Here is a 20,091-nt window from a genome sequence, read left to right as displayed (position 1 = left end):
CCCCGCGACGGGGTGAGCTCCCGTTGCTCGGTCCCTGCTCCTGCCAACCTAGCAGTTCAAAAGCACATCAAAGTGCAAGTAGATAAATATGTACTGCTCTGGTGGGAAAGTAAATGGCATTTCCGTGTGCTGATGACCCGGAAGCTGTACACCGGCTCCCTCGGCCAATAAAGCAAGATGAGCGCCACAACCCCAGTGTCGGTCACGACTGGACCTAATGGTCAGGGGTCTCTTTACCTTTACCTTTACTGGGGGCTTCGCTAAGAATCGGCATCATAATTATCCACTTATATTTCACATCCCTCCCTCTGTAGTGAACTAAAGTGGCCCAGGTTGATCCGAAAAACACGGGGGGAAAGAACCATTTCACAGGGTGTTCCAGTAAGACAATTTTCCTGCAGCCTAACGTTATTTTTTTACTGAAGAAGCAAAATCTTCAGGGCCTCTGAATCACCCCCAACAGGGAAAACACCATACTGACTGCAGCGTGCTTGGAGGTCAAACAAAATCAATAGAGCGCTCTCTTAAACTGTCTTTATGCTAACCCTCTTTTCAGAGGCATCTGGGGGGGAAATGGACCTTTTATCATTCTCGTGGCGAGCGTCTTAACCACTAAAGGAGAGCAAAACAAATCCCGCCGTTCTTTCCGCCAGACACCTCAGCTCAGAGGCTTACTTTGTCAAGTCATCCTATCTGTTTCGTTGCATGAGGCCATTGCTGGCCGGGAAGAAGCGAGGGTGCTCAGGGTTTGGAAAGGATGGGAGGAGATCGGGAAATAAATCAATGCCCCCGATTGATCAGAAATTATATTTAAAGCAGGCCATTGATAAGTTTAACACAGGTCACAGCTTAAAGGGCATGGCAATTTAGCCCCCTGAGATGAAATGTGAAGGGCTTCCTCAGTCATTTCCTGCCAAGAAACAAAATATTGGCTGCAAACTGGATTTGGGGGGAAAGGTTCCTTTTGCATGAGTGAGGCATCAATCCTTTATTGACATCAGGCAGGTGCCTTCCTGGTACAGTTTTAGATAAAATAAAATAATGATAATTGTTTGGGCAAGCTACCCAGACATGTAAATTTATTATGTATACTTGTTTTTCAACTATTTGTTCTTCTATATCCATCAATAATAGATCCACTCCATGCTAATAATAATAATAATAATATTTTATTTATACCCCGCCCTCCCCAGCCAAGAGTGGGCTCAGGGCGGCTAACACCGAATATAGGTGAAGCTAAAGGGACCCCTGACCATTAGGTCCAGTCGTGGCCGACTCTGGGGTTGCGGTGCTCATCTCGCTTTATTGGCTGAGGGAGCCGGCGTACAGCTTCTGGGTCATGTGGCCAGCATGACTAAGCCGCTTCTGGCGAACCAGAGCAGCGCACGGAAATGCCGTTTACCTTCCCGCCGGAATGGTACCTATTTATCTACTTGCACTTTGACGTGCTTTCGAACTGCTAGGTTGACAGGAGCAGGGACCGAGCAACGGGAGCTCACCCCGTCACGGGGATTTGAACCGCCAACCTACTGATTGGCAAGTCCTAGGCTCTGTGGTTTAACCCACAGTGCCACCTGCATCCCTAACCCCGAATAAAGGTAAAGGTAAAGGTACCCCTGCCCGTACGGGCCACTCGTGTCCAACTCTGGGGTTGCGCGCCCATCTCGCTTAAGAGGCCGGGGGCCAGTGCTGTCCGGAGACACTTCGGGGTCACGTGGCTAGCGTGACGAAGCTGCTCTGGCGAGCCAGCACCAGCGCAGCACACGGAAACGCTGTTTACCTTCCCACTATAAAGTGGTACCTATTTATCTACTTGCACTTAAGAGTGCTTTCGAACTGCTAGGTTGGCAGGAGCAGGGACTGAGCAATGGGAGCTCACCCCGTCGCGGGGATTCGAACCGCCAACCATACGATCGGCAAGTCCTAAGCACTGAGGTTTTACCCACAGTGCCACCCGCGTCCACCGAATATAAATACAGTAAAAACATTTAAAACAAAACCAAACAAACAGTTGATTAAAATGTAAGTTAGAATACAGTTTAAAATGCAGCTTAAAATGCAACTTTGTTTTAGTGGTAGCCTATAGATCAAAGCCATAAGGGGAGAAAACGTCAAATATTCTCCGGGGCCAATTATCCATGCGGGTCCTACATGGGCCAGCAAAAAGAGCCAAGAAAAATTCATATACAAAATCCCATATAAGGGGTTCCATCAAACAAAACAAAAAATGAGAGGGGGGGTTAGACTGAGTCCAGCCCAAAGGCCAGGCGGAACAGCTCTGTCTTGCAGGCCCTGCGGAAAGATATGAAATCCCGCAAGCCCTGATCTCCTGCGGTAGGACGTTCCACCAGGCTGAAAAGGCCCTGGCCCTGGTTGAGGCCAATCTAACCTCCTTGGGGTTCGGGACTTCCTAAGTGTTGTTATTTATGGACCTTAAGGTCCTCCGTAGGGCATACCAGGAGAGGCAGTCCCGTAGGCACGAGGGTCCTAGGCCGCATAATAATACACATATTAGACATGAATCAACACCAATTACAGTGGTGCCCCGCAAGACGAATGCCTCGCAAGACGGAAAACTCGCTAGACGAAAGAGTTTTTCGTTTTGGAGGTGCTTCGCAAAACGAATTTCCTATGGGCTTGCTTCGCAAGACGAAAATGTCTTGCGAGTTCCTGCGTGGGTTTTTTTCCTCCCCCCCCCCTTTTCTAAGCCGCTAAGCTGCTTATCCGCTAAGCCGCTAAAAGCCGCTAAACCGCTAATAGCGCTAATCCACTAAGCCGTCAATGGACTTGCTTCGCAAGACGAAAAAACCGCTAGACGGAGAGAATCGCGGAACGGATTTTTTTCATCTTGCGAGGCACCACTGTACCCAATGCTGAAGTTTCATAGAATTATAGAGTTGGAATGTATAACTAGGATCATCTCATACAACCCCCTGCAATGCAGGAATATTTTGCCTAAGGTGGGGCTTGAAACTAGGACCCTGTTTACTTTACTGACTGAGCTATCACAGCAACAATTTAGCTGAACTTTTATGTTTGCTTTTTTAAAAACAAAACAAAACACTGCACTAGTGTGAGCCCGTTCTTGGAGCCAAAGCAGCTTCTTGGCTCCTACGCATTGTGTAAGGATAACTAACAACAACAACAACAACTTATTTTTGAACTCAGAAAGATGATAGCAGTTCTATGGGGGGAGAGCCCAAGAGGGAAAGCTTAGGGAACTGAATATGTTTAGCCTAAATAAAAGGGGATTAGGGGTTGTATCTATGTTCTCTTCTCCAGAGAAGATTTTCAGGGTGCTTGGGGGACTGCAGGGCAGAGGAGAGGAGGGGAAAGTTTCACTGAGCATGCAGGAGTCTGTTGCAGAAGCGGAACCACCATGTTGGATGCAGCACTCCATGATTGCAATCCTATACCCACTTACAGTGGCATAGCGTGGGTTGCCAGTGCCCGGGGCCATGCAGAGGGAGGGAAATGGACATGTGCATTCAACTGCCTGTCAGTGCTTCTGTCACCCAGGAGATCGCAACCGCAGAGATAAGAAAAGAAGAGTTGTTCTTATGCATGTGGAGGTCACTTCCGGGTTCTCATGGAGAAGCGATTTTCAACAGCAGTTGAAGCGCATAGCTGTAATGAGGTAGTATCGGGTGTTTAAATTTTGCGCCCCATACCATTTCGCGTAGCCACATGCTGCACCACTGCCTACTTACGTGGGAGTAAATCCCATTGAACTCAATGAAGCTTTCATTGGATTCCACAAGCCTAGGATTCCACTGTAAAATAAACCTAAAATTCCCCTAGTACAAGAGACTAACAGCCTCCTGGAACACTGACAGCCACCAGGAAAGCCTTTAGTAAATCAGTATGACAAAAATGATGTGTAAGGGAAGCATCTGGGGAAATAAATGCAATTAAATCCCAGCACTACTTCCCCCACCCTCCCCCACCCTGGTTTGGATTGATTTTTCCAGTGGCTACAGAGCTTTAAATTTAGTTGTCAATAGAATAGGTGAAAATTCAATACCACCATGGCTATTGGCCAGCTAATGTGTTACCCATGAAAAATTAAAAGTTGTAAAGTCAGTTGCAAATGCAATTGTAATCTCCAATAATATATAACACAAAACTACCATATTTTTCTGTCTATAAGACGCCCCCGTGTATAAGATGCCCCTATTTTGGGGGACTCAGATTTAAGAAAATGGCCTCGGCACTATCTGTGTACCTCTAGTTACAGACTCAATCCATTCCAAGGTGCTGTCCGCACCCCAAAAAGTTTGTAATTAGAGCGCCGCTTCTGCACACGCAGGCGATGTGATAGAGCGCTTCTGCGCATGCGCATGCGGCGAAACCCAGAAGTATACACTTCCGGGTTTGCTGCGTTTGCAAGCCGAAAAGACACAACATGAACCTAACGCAACATGAGGTATGACTGTATAAGACGCCCCCTAATTTTTGACATACCGTATTTTTTGCTCTATAAGACTCACTTTTCCCCTCCTAAAAAGTAAGGGGAAACGTGTGTGTGTCTTAAGGAGTGAATGCAGGCTGTGCAGCTATCCCAGAAGCCAGAACAGCAAGAGGGATTGCTGCTTTCACTGCGCAGCGATCCCTCTTGCTGTTCTGACTTCTGAGATTCAGAATGTTTTTTTTCTTGTTTTCCTCCTCCAAAAACTAGGTGCGTCTTGTGGTCTGGTGCATCTTATAGAGCGAAAAATGCGGTAATTTATTGGGGGGGACTAGTCTTATACACGGGAAAATACGGTAACTGCTAATCAGACTGCACCAAGTGTTTCATATAAGATGGCTATATGCAAAAGAGTAAAAGTGGTTTCTTGCACCTTTTCCCTGTGGCAGAACGAAATTTCAGGAGGAGTAGCTTGCGTGACAAAGGTGTTCCTGCTATAAAAAAACCCCTCTATTTCACAGCTTTGACAAGATGCAGCAATCTTGTGTTCTCTTTCAGCTGCCCCCCCCCCCAGCTATGCACCACATTTGTGCCCTTATCAAAATGGCGAGAGAGCCTATTTTGAGCTTCAAAAAAATATAGCAAGTTGCTAGCCCTTGTGGTTACACTTTAAAAAGTGTGTGGGGCCACCGTTAAATCTAAAGGTTCTGAAAAACGGACACAAGGTTAAAAATGACATGCAGCCAAATCTTAGGCATCTTTACTTAGAAGTAAGCCTTTCTGACATCAGTTAGTTTAACAGTGCAACTCTATACAGTGGTGCCCCACAAGATGAACGCCTCGCAAGACGGAAAACCCGCTAGACGAAAGGGTTTTCCGTTTTGGAGGCACTTCGCAAAACAAATTTCCCTATGGGCTTGCTTCGCAAGACGAAAATGTCTTGCGAGTTCCTGCGGGGTTTTTCCCCTCCCCCTCCCCTTTTCCTAAGCCCTAAGCCGCTTATCAGCTGATCCGCTGATAAGCCGCTTATCAGCTGATCCGCTAAAAGCCGCTAAACCGCTAATAGCGCTAATCCGCTAAGCTGTCAATGGGCTTGCTTCTCAAGACGAAAAAACCGCTATACGAAGAGCCTCACAGAACGGATTAATTTCATCTTGCGAGGCACCACTGTACATGTTTACTCAAAGATCTGATTTCAATTCTACTCAAAGGCTTACTCCTAGGTAATTTGGGAGGTAGACAGTTGCAGTCCTACTCTCTAATAAGTGTACAGAGGACTGCAACCATGTATCCCAAACCTATTGCTGTCTACCTAGAAGTAAGGAAGGCTCACTATACTTACAGAACTAGCCATTGATAAATATCACATACTTCCTCCCTTACAGTGTAGTCCTACAGATGTCCCACAGAGCCAAAGGGATCTTATTTCCATTGAAATGTGTGCAAGATTGCAAACTAAATTGCTTTTTTCAAAGCTCCATGACCTCCAAGTCCACTCCAGAGTTCTCAAAACATTTGGGCTGAAATCCTATACAGTAGAACCTCTATTTGCGACCATAATCCATTCCAGAGGTCTATCCGGAGGTCAAAATGGGTCGCTGGGAGAGGCACCATTGTGCGTAGGCACGGGCGGTGATTGCCCACTTCTCCGCATGTGCAAATGGCAGTCGCCGCATCTGCCCATGCGTGAACGGCGATTGCTGCTCCTGCGCATGTGCGAACGGCGGCAAACCCACCGGTTACTTCCGGGTTTGCAGCGGTCGTGACTTGGAACAACTGTAAGAAGAGGCGGTGCTAAGTAGAGGTTCGACTGTATACGGTTACAGTGGTACCTCGGGTTACATACGCTTCAGGTTACATACGCTTCAGGTTACAGACTCTGCTAACCCAGAAATAGTACCTCAGGTTAAGAACTTTGCTTCAGGATGAGAACAGAAATTGTGCTCCGGCGGCGCAGCAGCAGCAGCAGGCCCCATTAGCTAAAATGGTGCTTCAGGTTAAGAACAGTTTCAGGTTAAGAACGGACCTCTGGAACGAATTAAGTACTTAACCCGAGGTACCACTGCACTAGGGTCAGGATTTACTATGTTCATCTATTGAACACAGCACAACTTACTTCTGAGCAAATAGGCAGAAGACTTACAGTAAATAGCTCCAACATGAGTATCACACCAATAGGTAAATGCACCATACTTATCAGTGTTTGTCCGACCAGGAAGGCCTTGTGTGTGATATTAAAGAGATGTCACTAAAACGCGCATTTCAGCTGCTCCCCTCAGGGGGCATTACACATCTCTGAGGCGGCCTTCAAGGCTGAACAAGCCGACCATCCCATTTCCTGTTCTAGTGCAATGAAAAATACCATTAAGACAAATAGCCCAAACCAATGATCTAAGGATGTGCAGATCTCCCACATCGTTTCCAAGAAATTTCACCACTCCTATAGAAACTCCTTTTGCTTCCCTGGAGAACAGCAGTGAGGAAACCTGTGGCCTTCTGTTTAATGATGGACTACATCTCCCATCATCCCTGATCTTAGGTTCATAGTGGCTGGAGCTGATGAGTGTTGATGTCTAACAACATCTGGAGAAACTAACTTGCACGTTCATGCTTATGTTTTGATACTTCTACTGATCAAGAACCAGTGCAAATCCACCTTGAAGTTTGACTTTTGACAACATTTGGAGACTGCTGCTCCAGTCAGTCAGTACTGGAATAGAGCATAGCTTCCAGACGGCCTCTATTTTTGGGTGGGATTCAATCACGTACTGGCAAATTCAGGTTGCACAATTATAGTTCATTGAGAGGTCTTGCACAACAAACCTGATTCCCCAAAAGACTGGACTTCTTGCAATGGGGAAACACATTGTAAAGTGTGGGTGACGCCAAGGATGGAAGAATGAGGGAATCCCAACAAAAGAACAGTGGCAAGGGAAACTGATGGATTATGCGGAACTGGAGAAATTGACATACAAACTGCGAGACAAGGACAACTGTGGCTTTAAAGAAGAATGGGAACTTTTTACAAATTACTTTAAAAAACCCCAAAATGAACTGGACTCCTTGGCAGGTTTTGAATAAACATACGCAAATTTATTATTGTTAACGTAATAGACAGATAATTTAAGGATCTTTACAATTTTATAATATGCAGAGAATAACATGTGTTGAAAAATCAGAGAGAGAAGCTGAGAGAAGTCTTGTGGGGGAGGGAGGGTTTTTCTTGGGGAGGGAGGAAGGGAAAAAATTGGGGGGGAATGAAGATGATAATTTGTTATGTGGAAATTCTTAATAAAAATTATATTATTATTTGTTTTTTTAAAAAGTAAAGTTTGGGTGACGCTTGCTTTGACGCAACATCATCCAACCTCCCCACAAATGAATCAGGTTGAATGCTCAACAAACAGGAGGTCAAGAAGCACTCACAATTGTCACTGCACCGGCACAACAAAATGGCGGGCAACAGAGTTGTCTTGGCATTGTGAGCTGACCCAGAGCATTGTGCTGGCACAGCAGCTGGAGTCAGCATTGCCAAACTGGCTCTAGCCACAACTGCCCTGCCAGATAGGATTTGTCAGGGACTGGCTGGGATGAGGAAGAATGGATGAGGAGCCACCTGCCCAACAGCCCCACAGGGAGGACGCAGAAGATGACGACTTAGATCAGTGGCAGATCTGCCGCCTGAGGCAACTGCCTCACCTTGCCTCATGGACTGGCCGGCCCTGATTCACCTACAAAAGGATTTTGACCATTACAGAGCCAGCTATACAGCATCCTGAGAGTACAGTGGTACCTCGGGTTACATACGCTTCAGGTTACAGACTCTGCTAACCCAGAAATATTACCTCAGGTTAAGAACTTTGCTTCAGGATGAGAACAGAAATTGTGCGGCAGCAGCGGGAGGCCTCATTAGCTAAAGTGGTGCTTCAGGTTAAGAACAGTTTCAGGTTAGGAACGGACCTCCAGAACGAATTAAGTACTTAACCCAAGGTAGCACTGTACTCAGAAGAGCAGCTGCATAAGGCAGGCTCAGCCATAGTAAAGTTAAGGCTGGACGATGTTATATTATTGACTTGTCTTCAGGGGATTGGTATTCACATTTTTATAAAATAAAAAAAACCTTGCAAGATAAATCACGACGCTAACAATATTTGTATTGATTATCTAACTGGAGTTGCAATTGAATCCATTGTCTCACTTCCTCTCAAATTGCTCGCAGATGGGATCCTATTTCTAACGCTGCAATTCTAGAGGGAACACTTAAATCGCTGCCTCAAACTGTACACACAGTCGCAGACTCAAAACTCTTCCTCAGAAGGGCTTCAATTATCTTCAAGGCATTTCCATTCATAATTTCCTCCGTTAAAAGGTTTAACAAGCAAAATTAGCGTTATGCCTCAAACTTGGCATCCCCCTGCCATGCTTGTTACATGAAAATAAGATGTTAGGATTTCCCAGAGAAATCCGTCTGCTCAGGGGGAACAAATGGGAGTTTGTGGGAGGATGGAAGACAGGAGACACGTCAGAACACCTGATCTACCTGCACATCCTCCAACATTTCTCACAGGTTGTAACAGGGACACATTTGTCTACTCCTAGCATTACACCACGGATCACTGCCATAGCCACCTCCCCATGCAAATGATTACTCATTGCTGAAGGCACCACTGGAGATCAGGGCATTGCAAAGTAAATGAATGCAGCAATGATCTGATGTTCATTTACTTTGCAATGCCCTGATCTCCACTGGTTTGAAACATCAAACATAATGGTGAAGGTGGTGAAGGTGGTGAAGGTCCTGGGTGAGTGTCGGGAGGCAGTTGGAGGATGGATGTTGGCTAACTGAGGTTGAATCCTGACAAGACAGAAGTACCATAGGCGCCGACTCCATGGGGCCTGAGGGGGCCCGAGCCCCCTCAAAAATTCGTTGGGGGGGGCTCTGCCCCCCCAATAATTTAAGAAAATTATTAGTTATATTATGCTTTGTAAAATCACAAAATTATGTTGGTATTTTTTATTTTCCTTGTTTGACGATAGTTACCTTTTAAAATACATTCAGTAACGAGTTAAAACAAAGCCACTCCCGATCTAGAGAGGGGGTGGGGTTGCGGGCTCTCGACCCATCAACAATCTCGCGGGGCTGGTGTCAGCCCCGCGAGAAGCGGGGATTCCCCCTAGCTCATTAATATTCACCGCCCACGGCGGCAGCCAATCGGCTGCCGCAAAGGGCGGGCCCTCACAGGTTCACTTAAGGTCGGGGCAGCCCGGGGCTCGCCCCTTTCGTTCCCCCAGCAGCAGCGGTTTGGAGGTCTTGGGCCCCCCCAATATTTTTTATAAGTCGGTATGGGCCCCTGCCCCCCAATATTTTTTATAAGTCGGCGCCCCTGAGAAGTACTGTTTTTGGGGGACAGGAGGCGCGCAGGTGTGGAGGACTCTCTGGTCCTGAGTGGGGTAACTGTGCCCCTGAAGGACCATTTGCACAGCCTGGGAGTCATTCTGGACTCACAACTGTCCATGGAGGCACAGGTCAATTCTGTGTCCAGGGCAGCTGTTTACCAGCTCCATCTGGTACGCAGGCTGAGACCCTACCTGCCCGTGGACTGCCTCGCCAGAGTTGTACATGCTCTGGTTATCTCCCGCTTGGACTACTGCAATGCTCTCTATGTGGGCCTACCTTTGAAGGTGACCCAGAAACTGCAATTAATCCAGAATGTGGCAGCTAGACTGGTGACTGGGAGTGGCCACTGGGACCACATAACACCGGTCCTGAGAGATCTGCATTGGCTCCCAGAACGTTTAAAGCCCTAAACAGCCTCGGTCCTGTATACCTGAAGGAGCGTCTCCACCCCCATCGTTTAGCCCGGACACTGAGATCTAGCTCCGAGGGCCTTCTGGAGGTTCCTTCATTGCGAGAAGTGAGGTTACAGGGAACCATGCAGAGGGCTTTCTCGGTAGTGACTTGGAAGTCCTGATGGGGGAAGAGAGCTGGACAACTCTAGCACCTCATACGGACCATGTTCAAACAAGCTATTCCCAAAAGGAGGAATGGTGATTTGCCAGAGACATGGACTGGAAAAGACAGACTGTTCCCAGTCGACAGGGACAGTTGGAGCATACAAAACGTCTGCTGGATGCATTCTGCAGGTGCAGAAGGCAATTAAAGTTAGGAGAAAGTGAGCTGTGATTTATTTATTTTTTAAGCCCTGGGGAGGGGGGCGTGTCTCACATTTTTCACTCACATGCCTATACATGTCTACTCGGAAGTAATCTCCATGAACTACAAGGGGGCTTACTTTGGACAGCGTATAGGACAGCAGCCTTAGATGACTGAACTGTGTCACACCCCATTACGTTGGTGGAAGTCCATTAGTTGATTCCAGCTTAATGGACACATCTAATTTAGGTCCCTTAATATCAATAGGTCTACTCTGAGTAGAACTTACCTGGGGACAACTCACACAAAAAACACATTTCCTCAAGTATCCCTAGCTGGAATCCTGCCACAACAGTCTTCCTCATAACTCAGTCTGGCACCATAACTAATAATTGTATTGATTTTTTTTAAAAAAATCATATTACAGTATTTATTAATTGTTCTGTTTTGCTTACCTATAGCGCTTTTTTGACCCAAAGACCCCCAGAGAGAGAGACACCATATTAAGAGATATTACACAGAACAATGAAATGCCACAGATCATCATATATGATGCGAGCCAGCAAAATCATAGCGTCAGTAAAGAGCCACGTTCAAATGTCACAGTGGGGGCAATTGTGGGTAATTTTCTGTTATGTGCCATTCCTACTATAAAAAAAATTAGAAGGCAATGCATGCAAGCACATTTTTAAGACATCTGCAGGGAGCCAACAGTAGTGGGGGCTGTTTTGTTTGTTTTTTTAAAAAATGAAATGTTGTCTCCCATTAGGCATCAAGCAGTTCTCTGGGTGTGCAATTTCTTATGTATGTGATATACATTGGGGGCAGGGGAGGTACACAAATATTGCAATCCAGGAGTTCATGTGCCCAAAAAAGTTGCTCAAAGTAGAAGGTCCCTTCTAGACCAGGGGTCAGCAAACATTTTCAGTAGGGGGCCAGTCCACTGTCCCTCAGACCTTGTGGAGGGCCGGAATAATTTTTTAAAAAAATGAACAAATTCCTATGCCCCACAAATAACGCAGAGATGCATTTTAAATAAATAACCCAGAGATGCATTTTAAATAAAAGCACACATTCTACTCATGTAAAAACACCAGGCAGGCCCCACAAATAACCCAGAGATGCATTTTAAATAAAAGTACACATTCTACTCATGTAAAAACACCAGGCAGGCCCCACAAATAACCCAGAGATGCATTTGAAATAAAAGGACACATTCGACTCATGTAAAAACACGCTGATTCCCTGACTGTCCGCGGGCCGGATTTAGAAGGTGATTGGGCCGGATCCGGCCCCTGGGCTTTAGTTTGTCTACCCATGTTCTAGACCAGCGGTTCTCAACCTGTGTGTCCCCAGATGTTGTTGGACTACAACTCCCATCATCCCTCAACTCCCATCATCCCTGAGCTCTGGCCTTGCTAGCTAGGGGCGATGGGAGTTGTAGTTCAACAACATCTGGGGACCCCCAGGTTGAGAAAGGCTGTTCTAGACAAACACGTTTTTCTCCCTGGAGTCTATCTGCCTCACAAAGGCAGAAACACGGCCGATGAAATAAAGAACGAAATCTGAAAAGCACAGATGTTTCAAATAAGACGATTACGGCACATTTTAAATGGTTGCTGAACCTTTCAGAACAGAATCCAAGGTGATGGTAATTGAGCCCTTCCCCTAACCCTGAGAATCCTGGGAGGTCCGGCTCACTTTGCTGTTTGTGGTTCAACAAAGCCAGCCTGGCCCATGCTTCTAATTCACGTCGCTGCACCGTCATTCCCGACATCTTTTTAGCCACCATACCCACTTGCCTGCCATACCCACCCACACCACCCAAATCTGGTGGGAGAGAATGAGATGGGTGGAGACAGTCAAATGTTGGGCAGAAGACAAACACGCAAGCAAGCAGCTGGCCCAAACGCAAGCTTTCTTGCCTCGGCCCAATCGCAGGTTCCCCCATATGACCGCACAGCTGCCACAGTGAGTGATCATCATTATGTTGAGGTCATCTCTGTCCTGAGGCTAAGTTTGTGAAAATAAATGGCTGTGAAGAAAACGGGGGGGGGGCGGTGAGAGAGAGAGGGGGGGAGACAGAGGGCTTTTTAAAGTTATTTGGTCTTCCTGCCATTCTCAGACTGCGAAGGGGAGGCGAACCTAAGCTGAAATATTTGGCTTAAAGAGAAAATAGCCATAGGACTGGTTCCACGCCAAATAAATTACAGATCAGAGTTGCAGCTCATAGAGGGCATTGACTGATCCACAACAGTCAGGCTGTTTGTGCGCACCCAGTTCTTAGGGAGAAGTACCAATTTCCAAATAGCATTCTTTAATTGATACTTGCCCAAAAAGAGGCTTGTGATTATCTAGACATGTCTTCGCTTCAGCTCTGTATTACCTTCCTGTAGTTCGTATTTCCACTTGTTTTCTGATGGCAGAAAAGAAAATATATGCTACCATTTGATTCCTCCCCTTCTCCTGAGTTTGTGATGGATTGTAGGTAGGTGATTATTAATCATCATCAAAATCATCATGATCATATCTATTTTTATCACACTTGTGACAGAATGCATAATAACAATAACAATAACAATAATAATTTATTTATACCCTGCCCATCTGGCTGAGTTTCCCCAGCCACTATGGGAGGCTTCGACAAAATATTAAAATATTGTAATACATCAAACATTAAAAGCTTCCCTAAACAGGGCTGCCTTCAGATGTCTTTTAAAAGTCTGGTAGTTGTTTTTCTCTTTGACATCTGGTGGGAGGGCGTCCCACAGGGCGGGTGCCACTACCGAGAAGGCCCTGGTTCCCTGTAACTTGGCTTCTCACAGTGAGGGAACTTCCAGAAGGCCCTTGGCGCTGGACCTCAGTGTCCAGGCAGAACGATGGGGGTGGAGAAACGCCTTTAGGTATACTGGACGGAGGCCATTTAGGGCTTTAAAGGTCAGCACCAACACGGAATTGTACTCGGAAATGGCATGCAGGGGATTTCCATCTCCTGCCCAGGGCACAGATCAGAACCAGATCTAGGCATCCATGTGGCTCTCCAGATTTTCAAAACATAGAGGATCTCCAGACTAAGGAAGGAGAAAGTGAGAGATAGCAGCCATTGGAGGAGAACACTGCATGGACAGAAGGGCATCAGAGGAGGTGAAATCCACATTAAATTGAAGCATGGATGTGTCTATTCTACTGCTGCTTTATAATATGAACCCAACAACCACAAGACTATAAGCACAAGTTCTAATGATGAAATGCAACCTAGGACAACAGATTATCCTAAAGCAGACCACTGGTCAGCTAGTTTCAGATGGTCTACACCAGGGGTCAGCAAACTTTTTCAGCAGGGGGCAAGTCCTCTGTCCCTCAAACCTTGTGGGGGACCGGACTATATCTTTTTTGGGGGGGAATAAAATGATGCAAGAGCACCACAAGCCCCAGTGGCTGCTTACCTGTGTCTTGTGAGCAGCAGGGGCTGGCAGCGGTGGAGGGACGATGAGCGCCACACGAAAGGGCTCCGGAGAGAGGCTACTTAAAATGGCAGCTGCTCGAGCGCTGCTGCTGCTGGCACCAACAAAGCCCAGCCCCCTCCCTCCTCTAGGCAGGGCAGGGAGAAGCCAGGAGGAGGAGGGAAGAGGAGGAGGCGCAGGTGCCGCCACCGCCACCACCGTGTGAGGGAGAGGAAGGGAGAGGGAAAGAACACAAGCACTGGCGATCCACGCGGCGATTCCCAGACCATCCGCGGACTGGATCCAGAAGGCAATTGAGCCTGATCCAGCCCGTAGGCCTTAGTTTGCTGACCCATGGTCTACACTGACTGGTAGTCAACCTTTTGGACGTCTATGTCTAGAGAAGCCCAGAATCAACCTATGACCTGTTTTACCATCTGAGCTCTGACCCACCCAACCCCATTATCCAAAAATTCCAGTTCATTCAACTTCAGCATGTCCTGTGCAGTATTATAGCCATGCAACCTCTGTATAATTTGTCATTTCCCCCAAATGTTTTGGCTCTCAGCAGACCATTCAGGTATGAAGTTGAACCATGCACAAAACAATACTGCCCAGCGTGGAGGAACTTTAAAATTACCTCTTCGCCAAACACTTAAGTCTGATACTTGGTAATACAATCTCTGAGCTGTGAAGTACAGATAAAGGCCTTTCCTACCCTAAGCAGTACCACCCCTGCAAGAGAACCACACACAAAGAGGGAACAAAGAGTATAGAATGTCTTCCCTCTTTTGTACGATGAAAATCTAGTGTTTCAAAATACATACTGCCTGGTCTCCTATCTGTACCATCAGTGTGAGATACTATGTAATGTGTATCTTTTCTCCTTTCCTCCTCCTGTCCTCCCCCCAACTTTTTTTTTTTTTTTAAGTCAAGGCATGAAAAAGAATTAGTAAACCATTTCACATTCTTATCCTGGATGTTGTGGGTAGGGACATCTTAGAGAATTAAAAGATGGAAATCTAATTAATGAACAGTCACATTTTAAGTAATCTGTCCAGGCGTAATCCTCCTCATGTTTCTCAATGATCTAAAAGCACTTCGGAAATATTAAGCATCCTGCCACTGTGAAATATCTCGAAAGTAGCTAGCATTTAGACTTAGCCTGATTAATATCTGATTAAATGGATCCCAGCTCCTTTCAGAAGCAATACATCAAAAGGATCATTACACAAATTCAGTTTCATCTATTTTTGGATGGTGTTTTCTGTTTGAGAATTTAATGCAAGTGGGTCTGTAAACACTGAATGCTTGGAAGTAGTATGGCAGTAGTCACCTTGTTAATGTCTCAAAACTCCTCAACTTTGAGGCTCAATTCTGGGGCACTAGAATTCTGGGACACAGGTGGCACTGTGGGTTAAACCACAGAGCCTAGGACTTGCCGATCAGAAGGTCGGCGGTACGAATCCCCACAATGGGGTGAGCTCCCATTGCTCGGTCCCTGCTCCTGCCAACCTAGCAGTTTGAAAGCACGTCAAAGTGCAAGTAGATAAATAGATACCGCTCCGGCGGGAAGGTAAATGGTGTTTCTGTGTGCTGCTCTGGTTTCTCCAGAAGCGGCTTGGTCATGCTAGCCACATGACCCGGAAGCTGTACGCCGGTTCCCTCAGCCAATAAAACGAGATGAGCACCGCAACCCCAGAGTCGGTCACAACTGGACCTAATGGTCAGGGGTCCCTTTACCTTTACCTTTACTAGGCTCAATAGAGCTACTGGAATGTTGATGAGACAGACTAAATCCCAAGAAACTCTCTTGACACAAGCAGAAGAGGGGGAGAAAAGGGTGTCACCTTAACTCCAGCAGCGACACGAAAGCTAATAAAGGCCATAGGAACCATCTCAGAAAGATTTTGGTGTCCGGTTGCCACTTTTCTCTGAAGAAAGCCATCATACATATACATGAAAAGTCGGTTCTCCAGTTCTGTCAAGCTATAGTCTTCCACTGGCTGCTTCTGCCCTGCTCTGAAGCCCAACAAGAGGTAAGCAAGGTTGCTTTCTTCTCTGTCTGGTTGTGCTAGGTATGGACTGATGCTATGAGCATGCCCACAGAGAGCATGGCACCAGCAGTTGCCATGTTGCTGCAATGGTCAACCCACTCTGAGCGGCTTCCAGCAGAATATAAAAGCATAATAAAACGCCAAACATTTAAAACTTCCCGATACAGGGCTGCCTTCAGATGCCTTCTAAAAGCTGTGTAATTCTTTATCTCCTCGACATCGGGTGGGAGGGTGTTCCACAGGGAAGGCACCATTGCCGAGAAGGCCTTCTGCCTTCTTGCAGTGAGGAAACTACCAGAAGACCCTCAGAGATGGACATTGCCTAAAGATTGACAGAGAAGAAGTGCAGTCGAGATATCCCCCGGAACACTGTTCCCAGAGAGACCCATCAGGTTTGCTCTATCCTTACCATGTGGAAAGCAGTTAAGGCTGCAATGCAGAACATACTTACTAGGGAGTAAGCCCCATTCAGCTCAATGGGACTTACTTCTGAATAAACACACTTAGGTTTGGACTGTAGGGCTTTCTTCTTCCACAATGCCACCAAAATTATCTACCCAAACAGCAGAAGGTTCATGCAAATCCTCAATTTCTTCAGCAATTTTACATGATCCTAGATTACACATTCTGCTCATGGTAAGGTTAGTGTAGACAAAGGAAACATCTTCGCTAGGGAATCAAAATGGTTAAGGGGGGGAACTGGGATTTGTTTACTTTGGGTCAAGCTTCTAGTTTATCAAAATCACTGATAGAGGATCAGAATACTAGAGATGTTTGCAGTCGAACAGTGTGTTACATAATTGTGTAATTATGCCTTATAAACACTGATTTTTGTTGTTTAGTCGTGTCCGACTCTTAGTGACCCCATGGACCAGAGCACGCCAGGCACTCCTGTCTTCCACTGCCTCCCTCAGTTTGGTCAGACTCATGTTTGTGGCTTCGAGAACACTGTCCAACCATCTCGTCCTCTGTCGTCCCCTTCTCCTTGTGCTCTCAGTCTTTCCCAACATCAGGGTCTTTTCCAGGGAGTCTTCCCTTCTCATGAGGTGGCCAAAGTATTGGAGCCTCAGCCGCCCTACTAAAACTGAATGTGATTCTGCAATTGCTTCCTTCTGTCTGCTGATGATGATGTTCCCCTGCCCCTTCATGGGCATTTCTCAATAAATTAATAAAATAGGTCCTTTCTTCAACCAGCATTCAGAAGCCAAAACAGATAGCTATTTTAACAGAATTCTCTTGTTAAATTTTAACAAGTTGCAATTTGTAATATTTAAGGCATTGTGTCATTATTGTTCTTGTGTATCGAGGCCCCATGACCACCCTGTTCCCTAAGGTGCAAATAACTAGACACAGTGGCATAGCGTGGGGGGTGCAGGGGGGGCCGGCCGCACCGGGCGCAACATCTGGGGGTTAGGGTTAGGGGGCGCAAATCCACGGGTTAGGGGGCGCAAATTACTTGCCTTGCCCCGGGTGCTGACAACCCACGCTATGCCACTGACTAGACAACACACGGCATATTGGTTTTGGGGATTAAATAAGGCCACAACTTTCTCAGTTACAAGTGTGAGGTTTGGCCATAGGCATTGTGGCAAGCAATGGCGCATGTCACTCCTGCCCGTCCCTGCAAGCCGGTCATTTGAACTTCCCCTGGGCACGGTGCCAAGTTGGTCAATTGGTCCTGCGCCCAGGGAAACGCCCACCAAACTCCTGCCGCCATTGACCCCTTTGGCAGCAGGAATAGGATCCAGCCTGCCATAGGCTGGTTTTCAACGGAGGCCCGGGACCCACCCGCAAAACTGCCTGCCCTAAAAGGGGGGTAAATGTACTTTTTATTTAAATTCATTAGCCACCCTTGGATGAAACATCTTTTGCGGCTATGTGACTGCATGCAATTTTAAAGGGAGAAAAATGCCCATGATCACTTGCACACGCATACACCCCAAGGATGCACATTTAATTTTAGCGAACACAATAATCACATTAAGGAAAGGTGTACTACAAAGGCACAGAATCTGATCAGAGGGATCAAGTAACATAACAGTTAATCCCACGTGTCCAGTTGACTAATCAGTCAGCTTCAAGGCATGAAAAAGCCTTTTCACTGCGGCTGTGTGGTATAGAGATTAGCCTTTTGAACTATGACCAGGGGGTGGAGATGGGTAGTATAGAGCATGCCTATCCATTTGAGTGCAGAATCATAGAATTGTAGAGTTGGAAGGGCTCCTGAGGGTTATCTAGTCCAACCCCTGCAATGCAGGAATCCTGGCCACAGCGGTCCCTGGGTGGGCTTGAACCACCAATCTCCCAGTTAACAGCGAAACACACTGACCCACTGAAGACACCATCTCTCTATATCTCACAACATACTAATGGCGCCATTTCCCACTGGCAGACCTTACCACACCCACAGTATCCATCATAATACACAACTTCTGTCTAACAGGAAGGGATGAGAAACATCCCCTATGTAATCACCTTTGAATTCTTCTGCCCTGTGTAAAAAATGGGTCAAAAGCTGGTCTCCTCCCAAGGCACCGGAAGTGAAACCTAACTGAGGATTTCCCTCCACCTGCCCAACTCCTTCCACCACCAGGATTCTGTGGGGATAATATTGGGTTGCCCCCCATATGATTTTTGTCTGACATTTCCCCACAAACAAAATGGTCACCAAAGATGATCACCTAAGCAATTGGCGTCCAGTTTGCCTCAGTTCTAACTGGCATCTGTTATTGGTTCAATAATATGTGTGTGTGTGTGTGTGTGTGTGTGTGTGTGTGTAGGCTAGGCCTAATATATTCCTCATTGTGCAGATGACACTGAAGGCAATGAAAGTACCTACCCCTGCCTCCCTCCCAGATTCACCCATTGGAAGCTGGCATAGCAAATAAACGGAAATCCTCTTACCATATTTGTCTCCATCTTCTCCTTTGGCACTGATCCGTCTACCTAGAACTTGAATATGCTTCCCACTCGTTCTGCTGTACAGCTGATAGAGTCTGAGCTGCTTCCTGCTCACATCGTCTCGTGCTCGTGTTTGATTTTCCACGTGTATCCGAAAATCCACATTTTCTTCGGCGACAAACATCTATTTTTATTTTTATTTTAAAGAAGGGGGAAAGCAGACAGTAAACTAAGGCAATGTTGTAGATTCACAAATGCAAACAACACTTAAAAATGCAAAAAAGGTAAAGGACCCTGGATGGTTAAGTCCAGTCAAAGGCGACTATGGGGTTGTGGCACTCATCTCGCTTTCAGGCCAAGGGAGCTGGTGTTTGTCCACAGACAGATTTCCGGGTCATGTGGCCAGCAGGATTAAACCGCTTCTGGACTAATGGAACACCGTGATGGAAGCAAGACCACACACAAGCGCCATTTACGTTCCCGCTGCAGCAGTACCTATTTATCTACTTGCACTGGTATGCTTTTGAACTGCTAGGTTGGCAGGAGCTGGGACAGAGCAATGGGAGCTCCCCATTCACGCAGACTTGAACTGCTGACCTCATGATCAGCAAGCACAAGAGGCTCGGTGGTTTAGACCACAGCGCCACCCGCATCCACTTTCTGTAAGCAGAGAGGCCCTGTCATAGATGGATTGCCTGCTCTTTGCCTTGCCTGCTGCTTCTCTGTCCACATGCTGCTGCCCATTTTGGTGAGATGACCACTACTCATACTTCTGCTGGTCACCTCACTAAGCAAAGAACATACAGGGTCCACCATCTGCTCCCAACTAAGCCCACCTCACTGAGAAAGAGATTGTGTTGACATGTACCTGCTTTTGGCAGCTTCCGCAAGAGAAATAAATATTCTGCTCACATGCTACTGCCTGCCTGAGTGGAAACGGAATGAAGATGAATGAATGCCTCTCCCCACAAGATGATGCTCCCTGCCTGAAGGACAGGGGCTGCCCACTGTGGCTCATGCTAGCCACCTGAGGGAGAAAAACTGGCCACTGTGATCTCACGCGGATGCTGCCTATTTCACAGACTGGCCACTGTGTTCTCACACGGATGTGTCCAACCAGAAGGAGAG

The 20,091-nt window shown here is 46.7% G+C and overlaps 1 protein-coding gene across 6 annotated transcripts in view; it reads right to left on the bottom strand.

The window, feature by feature from the left end:
* The window catches only part of FGF18 (fibroblast growth factor 18), a 142,201-nt gene that overhangs the window by 48,244 nt on the left and 73,866 nt on the right, over positions 1 to 20,091 (bottom strand). For 3 of the 6 annotated variants that reach the window (XM_079970080.1, XM_079970081.1, XM_079970084.1), the window contains one exon: positions 18,967 to 19,147. In XM_079970080.1, coding sequence (XP_079826206.1) covers positions 18,967 to 19,147 — 181 coding nt within the window. Of the gene's footprint in view, positions 1 to 18,966; positions 19,148 to 19,658; positions 19,740 to 19,831; positions 20,025 to 20,091 lie in introns of those variants that run through there. The other 3 variants (XM_079970079.1, XM_079970082.1, XM_079970083.1) reach the window with 3 other exon arrangements.

The sequence above is a fragment of the Podarcis cretensis genome (assembly GCF_951804945.1).
Source record: "Podarcis cretensis genome assembly, chromosome: 3".
Classification (NCBI taxonomy): domain Eukaryota; kingdom Metazoa; phylum Chordata; class Lepidosauria; order Squamata; family Lacertidae; genus Podarcis; species Podarcis cretensis.
Note: the sequence above shows the minus strand (reverse complement) of the source record. Positions and strands in the feature narration are given on the sequence as shown.